The sequence below is a fragment of the Saimiri boliviensis genome, chromosome 11, assembly GCF_048565385.1.
Source record: "Saimiri boliviensis isolate mSaiBol1 chromosome 11, mSaiBol1.pri, whole genome shotgun sequence".
NCBI classification, from domain to species: Eukaryota; Metazoa; Chordata; class Mammalia; order Primates; family Cebidae; genus Saimiri; species Saimiri boliviensis.
The window spans coordinates 109,357,650-109,380,079 of record NC_133459.1 but is presented as its reverse complement, the minus strand read 5'-3'; the positions used below and the strand labels follow the sequence as shown (position 1 = coordinate 109,380,079).

General features: G+C 35.0%; 1 protein-coding gene across 5 annotated transcripts in view; it reads left to right on the top strand.

Moving 5' to 3' along the window:
- SLC30A7 (solute carrier family 30 member 7) overlaps window positions 1-22,430 on the top strand; it is a 72,154-nt gene that overhangs the window by 15,314 nt on the left and 34,410 nt on the right. For 3 of the 5 annotated variants that reach the window (XR_012512563.1, XM_003933250.3, XM_074381336.1), the window contains exons 5-8: window positions 19-145; window positions 1,497-1,640; window positions 6,412-6,462; window positions 10,770-10,905. Coding sequence is in view for 4 of the 5 variants with exons in the window: in XM_003933250.3 (XP_003933299.1) it covers window positions 19-145; window positions 1,497-1,640; window positions 6,412-6,462; window positions 10,770-10,905 (458 nt within the window). In the remaining variant the exon portion in view is untranslated. Of the gene's footprint in view, window positions 1-18; window positions 146-1,496; window positions 1,641-6,411; window positions 6,463-10,769; window positions 10,906-11,066; window positions 20,578-22,430 lie in introns of those variants that run through there. The other 2 variants (XM_074381335.1, XM_074381334.1) reach the window with 2 other exon arrangements.

Sequence of the window (22,430 nt, the reverse complement as noted above, 5' to 3'; positions counted from 1 at the left end):
GGATTATGTGTTTTCTAGAGAGCATTAGCCCCTCCAGATGTCCACCATGAGAGACTGCTACTTGTTTCCATTCTTGGGTTTGTGGTAAACCTAATAGGAATATTTGTTTTCAAACATGGAGGTCATGGACATTCTCATGGCTCTGGTATGATGGTTAGAACACTTTGTTTCTTCATTTTCTGTTAGTTTTCTGTCATAATTATTTACTTGAGAGAATTGTTAATTTTTAAATTTAAACTATATAGATTTCCGATAACAAAAGTACTATATCAACAGACTATATGAATGTCTTCCTGAATTACCCCTCCCACTTCTTTATGACCCTCCATCTCAGTGCCTTCTCAGAGTGGTAAGTGTTATCATGGATCCTACCAGACCTCAGTAGCTTATCTGTTTGGTGTGATACCATTTATATATAATAAATATCGGAAAACCACAGAACAAATCTACTTATCAAAAAGTTTTGTGTGGGCCAGGCAGAGTAGCTCACACCTATAATCCTAGCACTTTGGGAGGCCAAGGCAGGTGGATCACTTATGGTGAAACTCCATCTACAGAAAAATACAAAATTAGCTAGGCATGGTGGTGCATGCCTGTAGCCCTAGCCACTTAGGAAGCTGAGATGGAAGAATCACTTGAGTCTGGGAGGTGGAGGTTGCAGTGAGCTGAAATCGCACCACTGTACTCCAACCTGAATGACAGCGCAAGACCCTGTCTAAAAAAAAAAGGTGTGTGTGTATATTAAATGTACTGTGTAAATATGTCTTGGAGATCCTCATTGTCATGGTTTTTTCATATGGTGCAGTGCTGGATTTAATTTACTGGTATTTAGAATTTTTGTAAATGTAAGTGGTATTTTTGACTTGGATAGCATCCACTCTTTTTCTGTCCTTTAAAGTAGCTTGTATAAGATGGTTCTTGTTGGTTTAGTTGTTTTTAGGTATGCTGTGGAGAGATAATTCTGCATTCTTTTGCATTTAGCTCTTTCTACCTGCTTTAATGTGATTTTACTGATTCTGTTACCAAATGCGGCAGCTTTCTTGTGTCTTCCTTAATGTGAGCATTTGCATATGTCTTGTTAATCTTTGTTAGTGTATGTAATAGTACTTTGAAATTTGGGGCCAAGAATTTTGTCTTTGTTGTTTACTGCCTCATCTCCCATGCCTAGAATGATTCCTATAACATAAAACACTATAAATACGTATTTCTCGAATGAATAACATTAGATAATGTTATCTTTGGATATTTCTGTATACGTTCAGGCAGTACTTATTTTCATTTCCAGTAAGGTCTATCACTTTCCTCTATGCTTTATTACCTTCTGGTACTCCATAGCAGGAACTTAGGATTGTTTTAATAAATCTGTAACACTTTTTACAAGTAGATGTTTCTTGAATTGATCTGAGTTTAGAGCTGATTCTTTGCACTAGTATCAGTATAATTGTAACCATTTATATATTTTTAAATACCTTCTGTGCTAACACTTTTTTTTCTAGGCCATGGACACAGTCATTCCCTTTTTAATGGTGCTCTAGATCAGCCACATGGCCATGTCGATCATTGCCATAGCCATGATGTGAAACATGGTGCTGCACATAGCCATGATCATGCTCATGGACATGGACACTTTCATTCTCATGGTGAGTACAGCCTGAAGACAAAATGGGCAGCCTCCAAATAAATGAAACTTTTATGGATTATTTTTCCTAGTTGAAATAGTTTATTAGAAAGATACGCAATCAACTTCTTTTCTAATGAATCAGTCTAAATGGTTCCCAGGGCTAGTTTACTTTTAGTATAGCATGAAATTAATTTGGTATAAGGCAGTGGATGTTAGCTTTTTACTAGGGGGTATATCATAATAAAATGCCACTCTTTTATGTATTTATTTTTAATTTTTAATTTTTGTGGGTACATCGTAGTTGTATATATGGGTTACATGAGACATTTTGGTATAGGCATGTAACACATAGTAATCACATTAGTGTAAACGGGGTTTCCATCCCCTCAAACATTTGTCCTGTGTTATAAACAATCCAATTATTCTCTTAGTTATTTTAAAATGTACAGTGAAATTATATTTGACAGTAGTTACCCTGTTGTGCTAGCAAATACTAGGTCTTATTCATTCTTTCAACTATTTTTTTGTACCCATTAACCATTCCCTCTCCCATTCTCCCAAATGCCACTATATTAAATGAGTGTTAGTGCATGAGGAACAATCGCATTTTAGGAAATGAAAATTCTAATTTTTTAAGCATCACAAGGCCTTCTGTGCTATATAGGCTTCTAAAAATATGGTAGAGGTTTTCAATTTTCCCACTTGTATTATAATTTTTGATGTCTGTCACCTGATATTTATGTTAGAAATATTTAGATGCTAACTTATATAGCATTGAGTACTAAGTTATGAGGTGTTTATCAACTCAGTATTTCATTTTGAAGTATATTTTATATAGTTTATAAAATATAGCGCCAGGCGCAGTGGCTCACGCCTGTAATCCCAGCACTTTGGGAGGCCGAGGCGGGTGGATCATGAGGTCAAGAGATCGAGACCATCCTGGTCAACATGGTGAAACCCCATCGCTACTAAAAATATAAAAAATTAGCTGGGCATGGTGGTGCATGCCTGTAATCCCAGCTACTCAGGAGGCTGAGGCAGGAGAATTGCCTGAACCCAGGAGGCAGAGGTTGCGGTGATCCAAGATCGTGCCATTGCACTCCAGCCTGGGTAACAAGAGTGAAACTCAGTCTCAAAAATAAAATAAAATAAAATAAAATAAAATATAACTTAATAGAAGCTACTTAAGTGACACAATTTGATTAGTCTCAATAGAGTGTATGCTTAAATATTATCTCGTATTTGCAACATAGACAGAACCCTAAAGCTTTAGATTTGAAAATATGAAAGGGATCTTGGAGAGTGAGCCTTCTAAGCCGTTCATTCTTCAGTCTTTGAAATTTTTCCTTGAAGCAGGAGAATGGCTTGAACCCAGGACTCCAACCTGGATGACAGAGCTAGACTCTGTCTAAAAAAAAAAAAGTCTAACTATTGAGATGTGATTGACATATGAAAAGAGGTAACTATGTATACAACTTGATGAGTTTGGAGATAAATATGCAGGCATGAAACCATCACCATGATTTCTTCAGTAAACCTATCCATTCCCACTGAAAGTTTCCTCCTACACTCAATTCTTTCTTCCTTCCTTTCTTTCTCCTTCCCTCCTTCCTTTTCTTCCTTTTTTCTTCCTTTTTTTTCTTACTTTCTTTTCTTCCTTTCTTTCTTTCTCTTTTGCAGTAAGAGCACTTAACATAAGAGCTACACTTTTGGCAGATTTTTAAGTTTACAAAACAGTATTAACTATGGGCACTATGTCATACAAATCTCTAGGACCTATTTATTTTGCACAACTGAAACTTTGTGGCCTTTGACTAATATTTGCCCATTTCCAACTCCCTCCAACCACTGGCAACCAGTGTTCTACTCTCTATTTCTATGAATTTGACTATTTTAGATTCCTCATATAAGTAGTATAAATGTAGTATTTGTCAATCTGTATCTGGCTTATTTCACTTAGCATAATGTCCTTCAGGATCATTCATGTTGTCAAAATTTTCTTTCTTTCTTTAAGGCTGAATTATATTCCATTGTATGGATGTACCACATTTCTTTATCCATTCATCTGTTGATGGACATTTATGTTGCTTCCATGTCTTCGCTATTGTGAATAATGCTGCAGTTAATATGGAAGTGCAGATATCTCTTTGAGATCTTGATTTCAATTCTCATGGATATAATACCCAGCTTGCTGATTATATGGTAGTTCCATTATTATTTTTTTGAGGACCCTCCATACTGTTTTCCATAGTGTCTGTACCAGTTTACATTGCCACCAGTAGTATACAAGGGTTTCCTTTTCTCCACAGCTTTGCCAACACTTGTCTTTTGCATTTTTGGTAATAGCCATTCTGACAGGTATGATATGATATATTATTGTGATTCTGATTTGCATTTCCCATATGATTAGTGATGTTGAGCATCTTTTCATGTATCTGTTGGCCATTTGTATGTCTTCTTTGAAGACCTGTCCATTCAAATATTTGGCCATTTAATTTTTTAAAAAAATTTTATTTCATTTATTTTTTTATAATTTTTTTTTAATTTTTAATTTTGTGGGTACATAGTAGACATATAGTCTTTATTTTTTAAATTTTTTTAAGATGGAATCTTGCTCTTTCACCAAGGCTGGAATGCAGTGATGTGATCTCAGCTCACTGCAACCTCTGCCTCACAGGTTCAAGCCTCCTGAGTAGCTGGGATTATAGGCATGTGTCACCATGCCTGGCTAATTTTTTGTATTTTTAGTAGAGATGGGGTTTCACCATGTTAGCCAGGATGGTGTCAATCTCCTCTGCCTACCTTGGCCTCCCAAAGTGCTGGGATTACAGGTGTGAGCCATTGTACCTGGCCAATAGATATATATGTATGTATGTGTGTGTGTCACACACACGTATATATAACACACACATTTTTTTTTTTTGAGATGAAGTCTTGCTCTGTCACCCAGGCTGGAGTGCAGTGGCACAATCTCAGCTCACTGCAACCTCTGCCTCCCGGGTTCAAGCAGTTCTCCCACCCTCCCGAGTAGCTGGGATTACAGGCGTCTGCCACCACGCCCAGCTAATTTTTTGTGTTTTAGTAGAGACTGAGTTTCAACAGGTTGCCCAAGCTAGTCTCTAACGCCTGACATCGTGATCCACCCTCCTCGGCCTCCTAAAGTGCTGGGATTACAGGCATGAGCCATTGTGCCCAGCCAGGTGTATATTCTTATGGATACATGAGATGTTTTGATACAGGCATGCAGTGTGAAATAATCATATGGAGATGAGGTGTCTTTCTCTCAAGAATTTATCCTTTGTATTACTAACAGTCCAGTTATACTCTTAGTTATTTTGAAAGGTACAGTTAAGTTATTATTGACTGTAGTCACCCTATTGTGCTTTCAAATAGTAGGTCTTATTCATACTTTCTATTTTTTTGTTTGTGTGTGTGTGTGCACCCATTAACCATCCCCACACCCCCCATAACACCACACTACCCTTCCCAGTCTCTGGTAACCATAATTCTACTCTCTGCGTCCATGAGTTCAATTGTTTTGATTTTTTTATACTCCACAAGTAAGTGAGAACATGCACTGTGTGTCTTTCTGTGACTCTCAGACCATTTTTAAATTAGGTTACTTATTTACTTTTGCTGTTGATTGTGAGTTCCATATACATTTTGTCAGATACATAGTTTGCTAATATCCTCCATCATTCTGTAAGTTGTCTTTTCATTTTGTTATTTGGTTCCCTTGCCTCGCAGAAGCTTTTTAATTTGGAGTAATCCCACTTGTCTATTTTTGCCTGTGGCCTGTGTCAGTCTCTAAAATATGCTGTATTTTTATAACAGTTACACAGGTATGCTTTAAAACCTTGCTTCTCCAACTTTTTTGCTCACATGCATGTCAAAATAATATTGAAAACTGCATATTCCTCAAGCTTCTGGCTATCAGCTGGATTTTTTAGGGTAGCTACTTCGTTCCCACACAGCAGTATAATATCTAGATAGGAAATATTATGTGGTATTATGCTTTTGTATTTCTTTGTTACATTATTGCAGAATATTATTGCAATACTCTACCAAAACTTTACTGATAAAGATACTTTGACCTCTTTGGTGCTGTGGGCCATGAATAAATGACATAGCATATACTTTGTTACTGTGATCAGAAAGCTAGTCAGTCTTCCTGATGCTCTGTTTAAACAAATATTGGTAATCTTTTGTCTTGTTTACCTGTATTTTCTGCTTTAGTGTTAAAGGTGATTAGTAATTTTCCAGATATTTAAGGATAGAAGTTATAGCATTTTTTTTTATCATAAAGGCAAAATGAAAAAAAAAGTAGTGTTTTTATCTCTTCTGTATGAAGAGTTTGCCACATTAAGCTAGAAGCTGTTGAAAAACTACTATTACCGTAGTCGGGTTATCTTTCTGTCCTGGCTTCATTTCTTGGGCCTTATAACTTCAAGCAGTACATTTGATTTTCTCTGAATTTTCCAGTTGTAAAAGTATTAGAAGATATGAGTATTGGAAGATTTTCATAGTGTTTTTTAATTTCCTGTGCTTTTAATCTTTTTTAATACAATAATTCCTGAAATACTCCATGCCTTTGATGAATTTTAAAATTACCTCCACTAAATTTACTTCCACTGAGTTATTTTATTACATTTAAAAAATAAATTTGTAATTTTGATATGGCTATATAGCCATGCATTCCTGATGATGCCTTTAAATGAAAAGGACTTTGAGTTGTAAACATTTGAATGGGGAATTGAAAACATGTTTTAAAATAACTTAATTCTCTACAGATGGCCCCTCCTTAAAAGAAACAACAGGACCCAGCAGACAGATTTTACAAGGTATGACAAGCGATTTTTATGTTTCTTAGTTTTTTGAAACCGCTTTTATAGTTTTTGAAGTTTTCGTTGTCTGAAGTTTTCCTTTAAGAAAAATGTATGACATAGTGTTTGTGTTTAGAATGTTAGCCTTTCTGGTGATCTTTTAAAATATACTAGTAGATATATTAGCAGACATTCTTTTAATGATCTCTGACTGTTTTCTCTGATTTAATAAGAAAAGTAAAATATTGAGCTGGGTACAGTTGGCATGTGCCCCAGAATCCCAGCTACTTAGGAGGCTGAGGTGGGAGAATTGCTTGCGCCCAAGAGTTTGAGACCACCTTGGGTAACGTGTGAGACTTCCATCTCAAAAGAAAAAGATTCAGAAACTATTCTGCTTAAATATAAGTAATGGCCACGCCTGTGACTGTAAACATTGTATAGATCTTCTTGATTTACTGTGGAGTTATAGCCTACTAAACCTGTGGTAAGTTAAAGATGTTGTAGGTTGAAAATGCATTAAATACACCTAAGCTACTGAACATAGTAGTTTTGCCTTGCCTGCCTTAAATGTGCTCAGAACACTTGGCATCTGCCTACAGTTGGGCAAAATCATCTAACACAAAGCCTATTTTGTAATAAAGTGTTGAATATCTCATGTACTTTATTGAATACAGTCCACTGTGAAGTGTAATATCGGTTGTTTACCCTTGCGATCACCTGGCTGACTGGGAGCCTGCTGTGGCTGCCCAGCATCACAATGATCATAGCACATTATTGCTAGCCCAGGAAAAGACCAAAATTCAAAATTTGAAGTTCGGTTTCTACTGAACTTCGCACCATCGTGAAGTTGAAAAGTCATAGCTGATCATTTTAAGTCGAGGACTGTTTGTAGTTGTGTGTTTGCCTTTATAAGATTATTACATAGTTTTTCCAAGAATAATATTTAATATATTTTTATGTTGTGGAAAAATTTAGAGCTAAAAATCTAATGCAGATTGAGAACTCCATCATATTTGTAGGCCATCCATAACTAATACCTGTAAGAGCTTACATGTTGTATAAAATTGTATATTGCAAAGTTATACAAGCCAGAGAAAATCAATCCCGTCTATGAATTATAGTAGTTTTTTGGGGGAGGGGTCGGGTTATGAACCAATCTCTGGATCTGTGTTTCTATTTAGACTTTATTGTCAGAGTTTCCTAATTTTCTGCTATCTTCTTGCCTTTATTAACTTTTGACTTCAGTCTGACTTTTCTGATTGGTTTCTGATTCAATCTCAACTGCACCACTATTTCTTCATATAACTCTTGTTTTTTATTTTTTCACTGTGAATATATTCCTTCATACTGATAAATTTATTTTCAGAAGGCTTAAATGTGTCTTCCAATCACAACTTTTCCATTTACAAAATATATGGAATTGTTTTAAAATAACGTTTGCCGAAATAGCTTATAATCATGCATATTTGATGCATCTATATCCAGTACTATAAATTAGCCTTGATAATAATAATTTAATTTTGAAAATCATCACAAGTTGGAGGAAAAGAAGTTAGATTTGTCTTCTTCATTTTCTTTTGTATAACTTACTATGAAAATAAGTTTATATTTTCTGAATATTCATCAGTTACTGGTGGCTGAAGAGCCTAGTAAATAGCTGAAGAACAGAGGTATCTACTTGGTATTAAAAACTTATTGTAAAACGACCAGGTAGATAGATACTCATGCATGAAAAACTTGAATTAACTAAAATTTTCAATTATTTGCTACATCTTGACCCCTAGCTTACTAAGTTCTTGGGGAGTTAGATTATCACAATCCTACCACGTCTTCTAAGGCTTTTAACTTGGATAAGTTAAACATCCTAGTTTATATTTCTTTCTTAGTGATTTTTCTTAAATAGTTTGTATAGTAAGAAGGGCTTAGCTAGTTTTAATGACACTTACTGATAAAATCAGTTTTCAGGTTAGCAAATAAATTGTAGCAGGGGACTTTCAAGTCTAAGGAAAATCAGGAACAAATCATTATTTTCTTTTTCCTTTTATATTTAGAGTTATTTTCATTTTTTTATTCTACCAAAACACTGATTAAAGAATGTAAAGGTTTAAAAGCATGTATCATATATTGGAGTTTGTAGTTAGTGACCTTCAATCTCCTTTGATGTATATTTTTTTTTCAGTTTTAGTTTTAAAAGTAAAGTGGCCCAACATTATTAACCTATTTCTCCAGTAGATAACGTGTTCTTTTTACATTAACTTTTTCTTTTCAGATAGGGCAGATGATGGTGTTGAAGAATGTTCTATTTTTAGTAAGGCATGGTTGAAGTTTAAGAATGTTTTGCTATATAGAAATTTTGTATTAAAGATGTAAATGTTGAGTAATTTGTCTTAGTTGAGATTTTTTTTCAGGAAATATTGTACATAAATCATTGCTATTTGAAATAGCTGATAGGAACTGAATATTCTATAAGTATATCTGACTAAATTCTTTTGTTTTGGAAGAGTTTTTAAGAGAGTTGTTTTTTTTTTTTTTTTTTTTGAGATGGAGTTTTGCTCTTGTTGCCCAGGCTGGAGTGCAGTGGCACGATCTTGGCTCACTACGACCTCCACCTCCCAGGTTCAAGTGATTCTCCTGCCTTAGCCTCTCGAGTAGCTGGGATTATAGGCATGCACCACCATGCCCGGCTAATTTTGTATTTTTAGTAGAGACGGGTTTGCCGTGTTGGACAGGCTGGTTTCGAACTCCTGACCTCAAGTGATCTACCCGCCTCAGCCTCCCAAAGTGCTGGGATTACAGGCATCAGCCACCACACCCGGCCGAGAGCTGTTCTTAAAGAGCAGTTCTTTTTGAAGAACAGTTATAATGAGTCAAACTGTATATAAGTGAAAAGTTATATGTAGGTAGTGAGGGATAATTTATATTTAATGTAATATTTCATACAAATTTCCATCAGTGGCAGAAAATTTGATTTGAACACAAGATTTGATTTGACTCATTACCAATTTTTAAATTATGAGAAAATTTCTTGAGTTTAAGTTTGTGTTTCTATACCTAAAAATAATTATAGTTAGGCCACGTATGGTGGCTCGTTTCTGTAATCCCAGCATTTTGGGATGCCGAGGCAGGGGATCAGCTGAGGTCGGGATTTCGAGACCAGCCTGACCAACATGGAGAAACCTCATCTCTACTAAAAATACAATATTAGCTGGGCATGGTGGTGCACACCTGTAATCCCAGCTACTCTGGAGGCTGAGGCAGGACAATCGCTTGAACCTGGTGGGCAGAGGTTGCAGTGAGCTGAGATTGTGCCATTGCACTCCAGCCTGGGCAACAAGAGCAAAACTTGTTGTTTTGTTTCAAATAATAATAATTATAGTTTGCCCTTTATTGTGCAGCAAATAATAAAAAGGAAGAATTATTTCTTAAATAGATATGTGCTTTTTATGCATTAACTTTTTCTTTTCAGATAGGGCAGATGATGGTGTTGAAGCATGTTCTATTAGCAAGATATGGTTGAAGTTTAAGAGAATGTTTTGCTATATAGAAATTTCATCTTAAAGATCTAAATAATTTGTCTTAGTTGAGCTTTCTCAGGAAATATTGTACATAAATCTTACTTCCTGACATTTTAAGTTGTTTTCCGGGTAACTCTGACTTACTAAATGTTATTATGTTTAAGTTCTTAGATTCTATCAGTATAACATCAGTATTCTACCAAATTAATATTTAATTATTAAAAGTTCAACATGTATTTTATATTTATTTTAAAATATTCAAATCTCTGCCTTCTTTTACATCACCTTTGAGTGTAGTATGTAACCAATTTAGGTGGAGCTTTTAGGGTAATAACAGGATAAATAGAGTTACGGTTTATAGGAAATTGTAGTCCCAAATGGTAATAATTCTAATCACCAGCAGAGGGCTCTGTAGGTACGTGTATCTATAGTTAAAATGTTTTCTTGACCAGTTCTTTTAGCCTAATGCAGTTTCCTTCCCCTAACAAATTACTAACTTTTGGACTGCTTTTAGCCAGAGGTGAATGTTCACAAACAATTTTAAAAAATCACCTTACTTCTCTACTTCATTTATACCATTAAGGACAAGTATAATTTACCAGTCAGATATTTTAATCACTGTTGATTTGAAACAGAAAAATGATTTTAATTAAAAAATGTGATTACTAAACAGTGAATATACATGCTTACTTACTTTTAAAATTGATATCTAGTTTTTTATATATAAAATTAAGAGTATAGTTCTAGGATATATTTGTATTTCCAATTACAAAAGATACTGTTTTGATTTTTATTATGGTTTATTTCTAGGTGTATTTTTACATATCCTAGCAGATACACTTGGAAGTATTGGTGTAATTGCTTCTGCCATCATGATGCAAAATTTTGGTCTGATGATAGCAGATCCTATCTGTTCAATACTTATAGCCATTCTTATAGTTGTAAGGTAAGTGTTACTGTTACTTTCAAGTATTAAAATAAGAACTAGGAGATAAATATGTTACTTAAATTACAGATCTAAAGTACAAATAATTATGTTGTTTTCCTTTGCTTTTTATGACATTACTACATAGATTCTCTTTTCTTTTCTTTTTTTTTTACATGGAGTCTCGCTCTATTGCCCAGGCTGGAATGCAGTGGTGTGATCTCAGCTCACAGCCATCTCTGCCTCCCGGGTTCAAGCAATTCTCCTGCATCAGCCTCCTTACTAGCTGGGATGACAGCCACCTGCAACCAGCCATACATTACTGCCTGGCTAATTTTGGTATTTTTAGTACAGATAGGGTTTCACCATGTTGGCCGGGGTGGTCTTGAACTCCTGAACTCAGATGATTCACCCACCTCTGCCCGACAAAATGCTGGGATTACAGGCATGAGCCATTGCACCCAGCCAGATTTTCTTTTAGTCTTCATATGTTTTCTGTGTTTGCCATGTATTTCTTACCTACAGTCTGTTTCTTTTTGATACTTGGCAGTTAAACTTTTTGGTCATAGTTCAAATCAGTAGTAATTTTCTTGAATCCAACATTATATCTATAGAGTAAAATTATGGAAATATAAAATATATTCACTATAGTTAGTGTATTATTCCTTTGACATCTGCATCTTACATTATTAAATGTAAAAGAATATCAAAGTCTCTACTAGAACCATTTTTATTCATAAAGTCACATTATCATTTCAGAAGTCTTGTAAAAATGCTTCCTGAAATGAATTATGTCTGTCTTCCTATCTGGCTTACAAAATTTTTGAGGAAGCATCTGTCTCCTAGCTCTTTATCTTTCTATTGCCTACTTTAGTGCCAGTGTATACGGAAAGATAGACTTGTGTAGGTGTATAAATTCTCAATAAATGTTTGTTGAATTAGATTATATTGTTATCTTTTAAGTTTAACTCACCCTGAGATATATTTTATATTGGTTTAATTTTTATCATAATGATAAGACAATATGTTATATTATTTTAAAGTCTTCAGTTATTTAGAAATGTCCATATACACTGTATATGTCTTAACTGTTTTTATTTTTTCATTGTGATTTTACTGTCAAGAAAACTTTTTTGTAATGATAACAGAGAGCTACTAGAGACCAGACCCTCATGATTCTTATAGCTAGTAGTTTATTAGAATCGATTAATAGAGTATGATGGAATCATAATATACGGTTAGTCATAAATGGAGATTTTTAGAGTTTCTGCCTAAAAAAATAAGATATATGTTTTAAACACACAGATTATTTTTTAATTTCTTCAAATTATTTGAACAAGGAAATAACCCTTTTATATTAAAGTCTGTTATAGGCTCAGCACAGTGGCTTACAACTATAATCCCAGCACTTTGGGAGGCTGAGACAAGAGGCTTGTTTGAGACCAGGAGAGTGTAAGACCAGCCTGGGCAACATAGTGAGATCATGTCTCTACAAAAAAATTTAAAAATTAGCTGGGCATGGTAGTTGTGTACTTATAGTGCTACTTGGGAGGCTGAGGCAGGAGGATCTCCTGAGCCTGGGAGTTTAAGGCTGCAGTTAGCTATGATGGTGCCAGTGGTTCCAGCCTGGGTGACAGAGTGAAAGCCTGCCTTTATATAAAAAGGAAAAAAATGGATTTCATATAGTTTGAAGTACCTTTTTTTCTTTGGAAATCTTACTGTACTTCTGGAAAGTTCAGCTGAGATGTCCCATATTCTGTGAAATCTGATTTTTGGTAATTTATTCACTGTTACAACTGTACTTCTTTATTTGTGCTTTTAGTGTTCACCTAATTGTTTAAATACTTCTCAGAGTAAGATCTTAATATTCATTTATGTCTCCACTCTTAGTATGCTAATTCAGGCTACAATTATGTCTTGCCTGGAAAACTGTAGCATTCTCCACATTGACCTCTCTGTCTCCCTCTAAACACTTCACATTGGCTAAAATTATCTTTTATTAACGAGGGCTATGTTACATATAAAAATTACTTAAATCCTCTAATGACTCTTACCCTTAGGATAAAGTCCGAACTCCATAATAGGCCTTCATAATATTACCCTTGCTGACCTCTTTGGTCTCTTTCAGTACTTCTCAGTTCATACTTTGCTCTTCAGCTACAGTAAGTTATTTTTAGTTTCCTGAGTATATTATCAGTTCTCTGGATTCTGGGCTTTGCTCATGTTTCCTCTGTTTAAAATACCCTTATACTTCATGCCTTCCTTTCCCCACCCCCACCCCTTCCCACCAACACACGTGTATGTATCACAACTACTCATCGTTTAGATCAGATTCAGTTTAAATGGCACTTCTTTGGGAAGCATTTCCTGATGCTTTACCTCCCAGGCTCAGTTAAGTGTACCTATAGCACCTTCTACTGTAGAACCCTTTTCATGGCATTTACTTGCTATAGCCTGTTTATTATCACTCTGGAGCTCCATTAGGGCGAATGTTTTTTCATTGTTTTAAAGTCAGCACCTAATCTCCCTGGCCAAAAAAAAAAAAAAAAAAAAAAAAAAGTTGGTACACTTTGAATTTGAATCAAAATAAATTTGTGGGTCTTTTTCAACCTCAAAGAATCACTTTAATTCCAAATTGGGAATTCTTAGTTCTGTTTTCATTCATTTATTTCTCTAATTTAACTAAATAAACACACACAGACACCACAAGAGAAACTTGTTTTACTGAATATAACACACATTAAGAAAACTACACAAATTGTCTTCACCAAATATTTATTAAGTAGGCCCTCTCACCTACCTAATCTTAAAAAGACAAGATCTTCACTGTCTTGATCCTATGTTGTGATAGGGGAATGAGACAACAAACAAATTAATAAATTAGACTACTCAGATGTCAAATAGTTATTTGTATTGTGTAGATTTAAGATATAATTATATGATAGTGATTGAGTTCTACTTTAAATTGAGTAGATCTGGAAGACTTCTGAAGAAGAAACCTTTAACCTGAGATCTTATTGTTGTAAGAAAAGCTTGTCAGAGGAAAAACATTCTAGTCTAGAGATCAGTTGTTAGAAAGGCCTTGTGGTGAAAACAGCTTTGATACTGAAAGGAGGCCAGTATGGTTGAAGCATAGGGAGTAAGAAGAGAGTGGTTTGAGATAAAGTTGGAAAAATAGGCTGGGGAAGATTACCTGGGTTAAGAGTTTGGATTTTTTACAAGTGCAATGGAACACAATAAGGATGTGACATTATTTGATATTCATTTTAAAAAATGATTTTGGCTGTCATGTGGATAATAGATTATAAGGGGGAACAAGTGAGAACAGGCCGACCAGCTAGAAGGCTATTAGATTAAAGTGGACCAGATGAGAGGCCATGGTGGCTTGGTCTTAGGTACTAACCTTAGATCTGGAGAGACACAGATAAAGTTAGAAAATGCTTTGGGGTACAGCTAACAAGATTTGCTTGAGAATATGAATGTATGGGTCAGCGTTGAGTGAAAGAAGGGAATTAGGGATAGTCTCTAGAGTTACCTGGATAACTGAGTGAATGAGGTGTCATTACTGAAAGAGAGGGAACTGGGAGAAAGGTAATGTTTTTGTTTTTGAAGGGGACTATAGATCAGAAGTTCTTTCTTGGATGTAAGTTTGAGATCTCTTACGTTTATATGGAAATTTCAGGTAGACAAAGAGTGTACAAGTAGGCATTCTTGGGAGCAGCCAACTGAAAAGAAAGGGTTGAAAATAGTCCACACCTGGATTTTACGTCATGGAGTGGCATTCATCTGGCATAGGAATTCATCTGTCATGAATGCCACTATTCCCACTCCTTCTGTTTTCCTGGAAAATGTTCCTCATTATGGTACTTCTGCCTGCTAAAACTGACTTAGCTTCAGGGTCCCTTTTGACATAGTGCTTCAAGCAACCACAACCAGCCAACTACAGCTGACTTCCAAGGTAAAACTTATTTGTAATCCTTGTCTAGGTCCTACTGACCTACTTATAAACTTTTCTGTAACTTACATAAATACAGTTTCAGGTCATATAATTGGATTCCTTTTTGTTATTGTTAAGCTTTAATATTTTTATTATTTGCTCTTTTTTTCCCTGATAACCAAAGTAATACATGTGTATTAGTCAGTTCTTGCATTGCTATACAGATATACCTGAGACTCGTTAATCTATAAAGAAGAGAGGTTTCATTGGCTCACAGTTCTGCAGGCTTTACAGAAAGCATAGTGCTGGCATCTGCTCAGTTCCTGGGGAGGCCGCAGGAAGCATACAGTCATGGCGGAAGGTGAGGGCAGAGCAGGCATGTAGCATGGTGAGAGAGAGAGAGAGAAAGAAAGAAAGAAAGAAAGAAATAAGAAAGAAATAGATATGGGGGAAAGAAGCCACACATTTTTAAATGACTAAATCTTGAAAGAACTTAGTAACTATTGTAAACACAAGCACCAAGCCATGAGGGATCTGTCCCCATGATCCAAACACCTCCCACGCGGCCCCACCTCCAGCGTTGGGGATTGCAATTCAACATGAGATTTGGGCAGGCACACATACCTAAACTATATCAACATGCTTATTGTAAACATTTCAAACATTACTGAAATGTATAACTTACCTATTGAAAGGTTTTCATAATCCTTTGGAGATAACCGAAAAGTTTCATATATCTTAAAATTCAACAAATGTTTTAGTACCCACTTTGCCAGGCAGTGAACAGCATGGGCAAATAGGCTGCCCTCATAGATCTTACATTTTAATAGGGAGGCAGCCAGTAAAGCAAATGAACATGCAAATAAATAATGGACTGTCAGTTGGTGACAGATGCCATAGAGTCAGGTAAGAAGATGCTATTTTAGAAGGGCTTGGAAAGTCTTCTGCATAGGATAACAACCAGAGACTAAATGGTGGAGGAAAGGGACATGGGATTGTTCAGAGGAAGAATATCCCTGGTGAGGGAACTTCAAATATAAACACTGAGGCAGGATATGCCAGACACGAGGAACAACAAGAAGGGCAGTGCAACTGGAGCGCAATGAGCAGGGCAGAGAGTGGTAGATACATGCTTATATCTCTAGAGTTCAGGGAGCAGGTTGGGGTAGAAGATAGAAATTTGGGTGTCATCAGATTATATATGTTATTTAAAGTCATATTTAATACACAGTTTGCTCAGAGACTGAGTATTGACAGAGGATAGGAGTCCTGAGAACTGAGCCCTTGGGGTGGTCAGGAGGCAGATGCAGCCAAGTGGAGTGGCCAGCGAGGTGGGAAGAAAGATACAACCATATGCTGTTTTAGAAGCCTTGTAAAGAAACCTGCTAAACAGGAAGGATTCATCAACGCTGCTAAACGCTACTGGGACTGAGGGTAATGAGGATGAAAGCCTGATCAGACAGAGTAGCTTCAAGAGAGAATGGGAGGGGGGGAAATGGAGACAGCAACGAAGTCAACTCCTTTTCAAAGCCTTTTGCTGTGAAGAGGAGCAGGGTGATTGCCTGGCAGCACAGAGGGCCCGCTTTGAAGTTTGTGGTCATGAACTTAAAGTGAAAACAACCAGAAAAGTTGTATGTTTTTCTTCAGTCTTGTTCAGTTACTTGGTAAGAGTTACGGAATAGACAGAGAGTTGGATTTAACAGGTTTGGGGTTTTGTCAGGTGAGTACTGACAGTGAGAAAGGAGCAAGGCAGGGATTAGAGTGGTGAGAAATTAAGATTTAAAGGTAATTGATACATGCTTTAAAAAAACCTGTTAGGTTCAGTGGTCTAATCTTAGTGGTCTAAGATAGGGTCAGTCTAATCCACTGACCCTATCTTCCCTGTTTGGGAAGAAGTATTAAGAGTAGAGGTATTAGGGGAAGTGATCCAGAAATAGGAAGGGTTGTTCAGATTATAAAATGCTTGGGATTGAGATCTGAAGGCCTAAAGTGTAATTATAGAAACAGAAGATCAGCTTAGCTTACCAGATGTTGGGTGGATTGTTAATTTAAATCAAGAATAATGGAAAGAGTAGAGGTGGAAAGATAATAAGTCCATTACCAAATTTTTCAGTGACCGAAGGGAGACAATTAAGAATTGTAACCCTGGTAATCAAGATAGGTAAAGTGTGGAATAATCTGCTGACACAGCCTTAAGGAAACTGTGCTGTAGGGAAGAAGTAGGAGGCACTGTGATAAATGGTGGTAGTGACAAGCAAGAAGGACATCTGCCTCACCACAAGCCCCAACAGTACTGGAGTGTACGAGAGAAAACAGCGCTTCTTCATAGTGCTCTAGGGAAGGCAGTGCCCTCTGCCGATGGTCAGTTTTCAGGTAGAGCATGAACATGCTATATGGCTATTTAGGGAAGAGGCTGAGGATTGAATGAAATTGCATATTTAAAAGTAGTTTTTTTCAATTACAGAGATAATTATTTTGACAAAGAAACTTGGTATGCTATAGAAAAAGATAAAGGAAAAAATTACCGTAAGACACCCATGTTAGTATTTTTGTGTGTTTTCTTTTGGATTTTTTCTTTTATTCTGAGATTCTTTTGTTGTATTTTATTTTGTTTTTCATAATACTTTTGTTTGTATTATGCATATGAAATTAGATTTTTGGTAAGAAAAATTTTAATAGTTTTCTGATTATAAAATATGGTCCAAAATTTTGAAAATACTGGAAAGCATATAAAGTAAAGAAAAATTAGGATCACAACATGCAGAGGTCGCATAACCACTGTTAGCAGTATTCTTTACAATCTTTTTTAGGCATATTTAAAAAACACTTTAAGTTCTGTATGTAGATTGTTAAGCTTGGTTAGCATCAGAGAGCTTTCACAGGTTTCAGATGAAAGATAATAATAGAGTCATTATTTTAAATCAATATTAAGTGTTAGGTGATTGTCAGCAGAGGCTTACATTAAATGGTAATAAATGACAACAAGATACAGACTAACATATCAGGAAAATTCATTCTTGTAAAAGGTCTGTGTCTAACCTATACATTATCTTTACATGTATGAGGGAGAAACTAGAAAGAGAGTGTGTGTGTGTGTGTGTATGTGTGTGCACACGTGTACACACCAAATCCCAATTAGCATTCATATATATATATAATATAATTCCATGAATGTTAATTGGCTCTCTCTGGGTAGTGTAATTTTAAAATTATGTTTCTTGCCTAATTTCTCTATGGTAAGTCAATATTTTTGACTTAGACCTTAAAAAAGTATAACTTTTTAAATGGAAATCAGTTAAAAAGTAGCTCCAAAGTACAAAGTGAAGAAATTCCAGTTCAGTCTTTTTTTCATTTAAAAATGAAAGCAAACTGAGTTTATTTAAATGTACACCTGATAATGAACTATTTGCAAGGAGATCACTCTGAGATGTTTTTCAAATTGGTAAAAATTTGCCTGATTTTAGGAAATAGTGAAAACTCTTTGAAAAATCAACTGAATAGAGTATAAAGAAGTATTTTTCCCTACCATTAATTTTTATATATTCAGTATTTACAGCTCATCAATAGCAGAAGAAATAGTGGCACTCTACATATTTTCTGGGTCTACTGTTGCTCTGTTGAAAACGTGCCATGGAAATATATGTCTATCCCTTCTAGGTTTCCCAGTGTTCTATTTTCACTTCCACAGTGAAAGTGATTTCTTAGAAAAAGACAATTGTTTTTTTGTTTGTTTGTTTGTTTTGTTTTTTTTTCTCAACACTTTCTAACACAGGCAAAGAGTAATAATAAATTTTTGGGTAAAACTGAGTTGTATTGTGATGACTTTTGTTTCTCAGTGAAAAACAGGAGAATGAATATAATATAAGAGTGTGATTTTTTTTTTTTATTTCCTGAAAATGTAGTTCCTATAAGAGCTTTCAGAGTAGTTCTGCTCCTTTTTTCCCTAAGGCGAGTTGGGATAGAAAGTGAATTCATATCTTAGAATGATCTGAGCAATTAGTTGTAGATTTGATTCTCACTGTAATTTAGAAATGAGGCCATTTACATAGATCTGTAGCTTGATTTTTTTTTATTCACCTAAATAAAAGGGGTACTTATGTATGATGGAAAATTATAAAACTAACCAGGATACAGGAATATACTTTGTTACTGGTGTGGTATTTCTAAAGCCTTACTAGATTTTTTAATTTATTTTCTGCAACTCACCAGTTACTATCCTGTGGTACTTTGTACTTTTTTTTTTTAATCATAAAATCATTTATAAATACACACACACAAAAAAAAGCTGTTTAACCAAAAGAGTCTTTTTGTTAGGTCTAAAAAGTTTTGAAATACCATGTTAATTTTAAAGGAAACAATTTTTAAGAGGCAAACTAAGGTACAGACTTTAGAAATGACAATGGTCATAAATACAGGTATGAAATAGAAAGAATATGCATTAATGGAAACAAAATTATAAACTTGAAATTCTAAATTGTAAGAGATCATCATTGTTCATGAATACAGGATTTGGTCCCTATACTGATTTTAATAAATCTTATTGATTTCATGTTTAAATAGAATAAAATAGAATAAACTTGTGTCCTGTATTAAGTAAAAAGTAAGCATTTTTTTTTTTTTTTTTAATATGTAGGAAGTTACCATATGACAAATTGTGGAGTTTTACTTTTTTCAAAATTGCTTTTGGGTGTTCCCTAACAATTTCCTTTGTGGTTTGCCTTTCAAGTGGTTATAATTTTTGAACTATGCTTTTGGGTACTAAGATAAATGTAACCAGTTTGCCAAGATTTTAACTTACTGCTTGTATATGTACCCATATTGTAAAATTGAACATATGGGACTATTATTGCATAGTTATTGTATTCTTTAGTCACATATAAAAACATAGAACATTTATAAATACTGACTAGTCTAACAGCCTTTCTCAGTTGGGAAACAACACCGTAATACTATAAAGGCTCAATTTGTGTGGAATTATTGACTTCTTACCTATGTATCTAGATAAGTACAGCAATGTATTATCCTTGGGGGAATTGAGAAATAGTCACTAAGATCATTTCCTCTGTTCATTCGTTCAGATGAGAAACCCTAGTTAAGAAAGGCTGGCAGAGGGTTTTATAATACTGAAAGGAACGCAATGAGCATAATGGTAAACAGAATTTTGAATTTAAGAACTGAATTATGTAAGAATATCATTTTGCAAAAATGTAGTAGTTTTTATTAAACCATCTGCTTTGTTTTCAACACTTCCTTAGGTTCTGAAGATACAGTATCAGGTATTAATTCAGTTCTCACAACCACCAATAAACCATCATTAAGTATATTAAAAAATTCCTGACTTAAGGAAAATCTGCATTAATTTCCTCTTTCTGCCATTACATTACTACACACACAAACACACATATGCACAATTCATAAATATGCCTTAGCTGTCAATGCCTCCAAAAGGTTCTAACTGCTAGTATTAGAGGTGAGGTTATCTTCTGGCTGATGAAGAGGGAGCAGGTTTTTTGGTTACTAGGATCGCATACTGGGTTGTATTTTCCATGTTCTTATTTGAAACTCACTGTTTTTTTGTTTTGTTGTGTTAACTGTTCAGTTACCATACTTTAGTACCAGAATTTAGTAGTGTGCTCTTATTAAAATATCCACTGTAGAACCAGTCTGCTGTTTGCATTGTTTCCTGTGGGAAATTGGTGATTTTCAAACAGCCAACTCAAAAATACCCTAAAACACAACGGATTTGTAAATTAGGAGCCACTTTGACTTCAGTTAAAGAGTTCCGAGATACCATCTTCCAATCAGAGTTATTCAAGACTTCATCGTTGAAATGTATTTGGTTCCTTTTTAAACATCATGCATACTGTATTATTTTTTCTTTTACCTTAAAGCTAAAACCTCCAAATATCAAATAAGAAGAGCTAAGGACAAGCAGCAGAGTGTGCGATTTCTGCTTTTAATCTAAGCCCACTACTTTTCTTGTTGCTATATTTAAACTGTAGTTTTTTAAGGAAATGCTGTATTTTCTAAGGAAATGCTGTATCTCATCATTGACTTTATTGGAGTATAATAGCTAAAATGAAGGAAGAAGTTTAAAAATCAGAGTATTACTCTTTTTCCACAAAAGTTTTAATGGCTGTGCACATTGCCTCATGCCTGTAATCTCAGCACTTTGGGAGGCCGAGGCAGGCAGATCACCCGAGGTCAGGAGTTTGAGACCAGCTTGGTCAACATGGTGAAACCCTGTCTCTACTAAAAATACAATTCTTACCTGGAATAATGTCTCTCAGTCTCTGTTTTTGTCTAGGTCTCTCTCTTGTAATTTCAGCTTTTATTTTAGATACAAGGGGTACATGTGCAGGATTGTTACGTGGGTATGTTGAACCCAGGTACAGAGTATAGTACCAAACAGTTAGTTTTTCAACCCATCCCCCAATCCCTCCTCTCTCTAGCAGTCTATGGTGTCTATTGTTCCCATGTTTATGGCCATGTGTAAATCAATAGATAATTCCTTAACATGATAAATTACATGCATTACTGCCCTAAAGCCTAAACGCCTTTCTTAAGGTGTAACACTAGAGGCATTACTACCAAAATCTGGAACTAGACAAGGATTATCTCTGTTGCCTCTGCTATTTAACATGGTATTAGTGATCATTAGCTGGAAACATTAGGCAAGAGAAAGTATTGGAGACTTAAAACTGGAACGATTGTTTTTTCAATACAAAGAATATAATATGTCTGTAAAGCCCATAGAAGTTGATGGGAAAACTATGACAGATAATTAAGCAAAGTACAGATATAAGATTGATATGCAAAAATCAGTGTTCTTTATATATAAGCAAATTCCCATTGAAAGATGTAATTAAAGAGAAGATATGTTTTCAGTAGCAACAACAAAGGTAATGTAGAGGTTAAATGAGTAAAATTTACGTGAAGAATTTAAACAACTTTAAAAAACACAAAAGTAGACTTGAACTACTTTTTTGTCAACTAGGACATTTTTAAAAATCAGTGTCATGAACCTGTCAATGCATTTTATGTTTATTTATAAAAATTTTTAAATATTCTAATAAAAATGCCAATAGGTCCTTTTATTCTGATGAGGAGGTAGAAAAAATTGATTTTAAAGCTTATAAGGAAAAATAAGCAAACAGGATGCCTAGCCAAGTAAATCCTGGAAAAGATGATGTAAATTGTAAGGCCTTTATAATTAAAATGATGAGGTACCTGAAAGAGCAAGAAGACTAATGGAGCAGATTAGGAAATCCAGAAACCAGTTTATGTATATGTAGTGGTTTGCTAATGAAAAAGGCAGCACCTCAAATCAGTGGGAAAAAAGATAGCTTTCCTAAAAACTGAATAGTCATTTGGTAAAAGATAAATTTAGAGCTCTATCTTATACTACATACCTGAAAAAATTTCAAATGGATTAGTGCTTTAAGAGTAAACATGATTCCAAGTCTTTGCTATTGTGAACAGTGCTGCAGTAAACGTACATGTGTATGTGTCTTTGTAGTAGAATGATTTGTAATCCGTTGGGTATATACCCAGTAATGGGACTGCTGGGTCAAATGCTGTTTCTGGTTCTAGATCCTTGAGGAATGCC